General features: G+C 35.9%; 1 protein-coding gene across 1 annotated transcript; it reads right to left on the bottom strand.

Moving 5' to 3' along the window:
- Window positions 1-242: 242 nt before the first annotated feature.
- Window positions 243-2,667, bottom strand: LOC101295709 (protein FAR-RED IMPAIRED RESPONSE 1-like). The gene is made up of 4 exons (XM_004297837.1): window positions 2,616-2,667; window positions 1,038-2,201; window positions 485-957; window positions 243-395 (listed from the first exon to the last, which is right to left on the bottom strand). The coding sequence occupies exons 1-4, from the start codon at window positions 2,665-2,667 to the stop codon at window positions 243-245; spliced, it is 1,842 nt and encodes a 613-aa protein (XP_004297885.1).
- Window positions 2,668-3,860: the final 1,193 nt, after the last annotated feature.

Below are 3,860 nucleotides of genomic sequence, written 5' to 3'. Positions count from 1 at the left end.
AGAGAATAAGAAAGATAGTATGTACAAATTAATACAAGATTCGAATACATACCTTCGGTCTTTGTTTTTTCTATTAGATTGTTTCCAACAATCTTCTGGATGGTACACGCACTCTTTTTGGGTTGACATCATTTTGTGAGGGTGGAAAATCCTTTAAGATGCAAGCATACAATATATCATAAGGATGCATATATCTAAGCTCAGAAATTATGATCCTATGTAGTTAACACAATTAAAACAAGTCACTTTACCTTCAATCCTTCTCCTTCATGATCAGAATTTTTATTGGATGATACCTTATTTCTCCGATTTTGTTTTTTGTTTTTGACCCCTTGCGGTTGTTCTTCCGGAGAATCATTTTTTTTCAATGGCGGGCGACCTCTTGTTCTTGACCCCTACAAAAGCAACATAACAATACATAATTCAATATTATTCTTAGAAATGAAATTAACTCTAAAAAAAATTACACAATTAAGTTGCATACCTTTGCTCCTAGTTCTTCATTAGTACCAGTCTCACCACATTTTTTCTTTTGTTCTCTTTTTTGCTTCTTTCTTACTTCTTCCTCGACCTTAGACATCTTCCTTTTAGATGGTGGGCGGCCCTTTCTCTTATTTACCAGTGGAGTAAGTATATGTTGACTTGGATTTGAAATTCCATCAGCGTCACTCACGTTTCTGTTGACAGATGAACTAGGTACTGGTTCAGCACCACCACAAGCACCAGAGTTCTTGGACTCATGTTTGGACAGTTCTTCCTTTAGGTTATTCAACCAAGTCATAACAATCATGCACTTATCTTCAGAATCATATGATGAGTCCTTAATGTCGTCAAAATTCTTCTGCATCATGTCAAGCCTTTGTGACTCAGGTCTAGCATCCCATCCACCATAACTAATTTGAACCCTTGTGTGACATCTTTTCACATCCTTCCTCCACCTTCTCATGATATATTTATCTGGAATCATGTTTTTCTTATGACGAATTAAAACATATATTGCATGTCTGCACAAGAAATAAAGTCACAATACATTTTACCTGTCAATTCATCTCGAAACTCTTTGAACTTCGAAGTTGTGTAAATGTCTTGTGCTTGTTTTTCCATATTGTAATGAGTTGCACCGGGAAGACTGTACGAGAAACACTTGAAATCTTCATAGTTTTCTTTTTCCACCTTGCTTCTCAATGCATTTTCATATTGCTCAACAAATTGCTTCAGGGTAGTCTTGGAATTGACATGGCCATCAAAAAATGAATTCATACTTTCACTTCGCTGTGTGGTAGACATTCCTGCCCAAAAACAATCTTTGACATAGCTTGGAACCCAACTATGTCTCTGCTGATACATGACATTTAACCAATCATTTTCATGTAGCTTATATTTCGTAATCATCTCATCCCAATGTCTCTCAAACTCATCACGAGATAATGAATCGTAAACTGTATTTAGCAATGTCATCGAGATAGATTCATAATCAGCATATCCTTTCAACTTGTCAGGAATCTTCTTCAATATATGCCACAAGCACCAACGATGCCTAGTATTTGGGAAGACAATCTCAGTGGCATTTCTCATGGCTCTATCTTGATCAGTAATTATACCACCAGGAGCATTCCCAGACATGCATGCTAGCCAAGACTTGAACAACCAAACAAATGTCTCGGTATCTTCACTTGAAATCAATCCACATCCAAGTAATATTGATTGGCTGTGATGATTGACCCCCACAAATGGAGCAAAGGGCATTTCATACTTATTCGTCAAATACGTGGTGTTAAATGTAACAACATCGCCAAATTCCTGGTATGCCGCCCTACTCCTTGCATCTGCCCAAAACAAATTTCTCAACCGACCCTTTTCATTTATATCAATCGCATAGAAAAAATTAGCATTCTTAGCTTGCATATCTAGAACGTAAGTCTGAACTGCAGTAGCATCACTTTCCTTAAGCCGCAATCGCCTAACTTTTTCAATGTGATTTCGAGCATCTTTTTCCAAAAAAAGCACATTCTCATATCCATGAGCTTCAACAACAATTGAGTTAAAACTCTTGTTTAACCCTATTCTGGCAACATCGTTTAGCTCAAGCTTCCTCTTTATCGATGAACTTAATTCACGATTGACTGCGAAATAACGAGATTTTCTCGGACTTAAACCATGATTATGCCCAAGCTTTGTAGAATTAATTTTCCACTTTCCTTCTGTGGTAATACCAATTCAAGTCTATTAAGTGCCTTACAATCAGTCTTCAAACTTGGATGCGGCTTTAGGGAGTTACTTGACTTGCTTTTGAATTTTCTAGATCGGCCACAAGCAATAGTAATATATTTTATGTTTCCATCATCTCTCTTTCTTGACGTTCTCTTTTTGACTGGAAATCCTAACTGTTTCCCATATTTTCTATAATATTCATAAGCCTCATCAATAGAATTAAAGCTCATCTCAACAAAGGGCTCTTGCATTAGTTCTTCTACCTCATTATCTTCATTATTTTCTAAGCTCTTTGACGAATCATCCACTGTTCCTATACAATTTAAGTAATTTTTTTTTTTCACATAGTACCACCAAAACAAACCCTAAATTATCTGAAGAAATTTTTAATATAAACTACATACCTTGATCATTAGTGAGGGTAATGTTCTCCAATTCGTTGGACGATTGTTCCATTCTTTAGGCACCTGAAAACAAAAATAATGACAAATATATAGTGAGTGGTGTAACAGAAAAAAAAAAAAAAATTACATGAGCTATCAGTATGAGTAGGCAAGACGCAGCAAGGCAATATATAGCATAATAGTGTGATAGTTGTTTTTGTTCTTTCACGGGAAAATTTAACTACTTTTACAATAACAGTCCTTGCTTGTTGCAGAACAAATGAATTGCTATAGAAAATACATAAGAAGAAAACAATAAACATGATGAACCCTAATTCAAATTCAGTTCCCTTAAACCTTAATTCCAAACTAGCTCAACCTTGCTAGATCATGGAAATCCAAGATGATCACTTTCCCTACGTTAATATAAGGGCACACACCAGTTCTGGAATGTGCAGCCCTCACAATAACCTCTGCTTCTACAGTGTTCCCAGTAGTCCTACCAGATAAACCTCAAGTGATACTAGTCCATTTGGTTACCAAACTTATCTAAATGAGTGCCCAACACCAATATCATACCACAACGCCAATTCCTATCTTGATGACTTCGAGTTTGATTCCAAATTAATTACCTAATTAAAGAAGAACTGAACATGATGAACCCTAATATAAATCCAATTCACCCTAAACCCTAATTCCAAACTAGCTATTCGTATTTCATACGCCAGGAACAAAAAAACTAACCTTGTGTGGAATAGGGCAAAGCTTTTGTTGCCGATGCTTGATTAAGAATAGCCGATCAATTGAGAGGAGGTGAGGGCTGAGAGGAGATCGACGTGAGATGAGAAGAGCAAAAGAAAACGTCGAAGCAAACAAACTAAAAAAATAGGGTTTAGAGATAAAAACAGAATTAAGTAATTACAAAACTAAAAGAAAAATGAATTATAGTAAATAAGAAAAACAGAAATATAAAAAAGTAAGAAATTAAGCTTTGATGACATGGATATGCCACATCAGCCACCACGTCAGGTGGGCTCTAGGTGGTTCCCCAAATGGTGGTTCACCTAGCATTACTCTAATTCGCTACCTGAAAAATAAAATTATGTTCATAAGAAAACAGTGAAATATCCAGCCAAATGAAGCAAATCAAGAAAGCACCAAAGAGTACTGGTTGAGTTTACACTACACAGAAGACCCAGATTAACAAACAGAAAGACCAATTCTCTGAAGTCCACTGAAACTTGGAAAATGAAATACATAAAAAAA

This window comes from Fragaria vesca, linkage group LG4 (genome assembly GCF_000184155.1).
Source record: "Fragaria vesca subsp. vesca linkage group LG4, FraVesHawaii_1.0, whole genome shotgun sequence".
NCBI lineage: Eukaryota > Viridiplantae > Streptophyta > Magnoliopsida > Rosales > Rosaceae > Fragaria > Fragaria vesca.
This window is presented reverse-complemented; position numbering and strand designations above follow the sequence as displayed.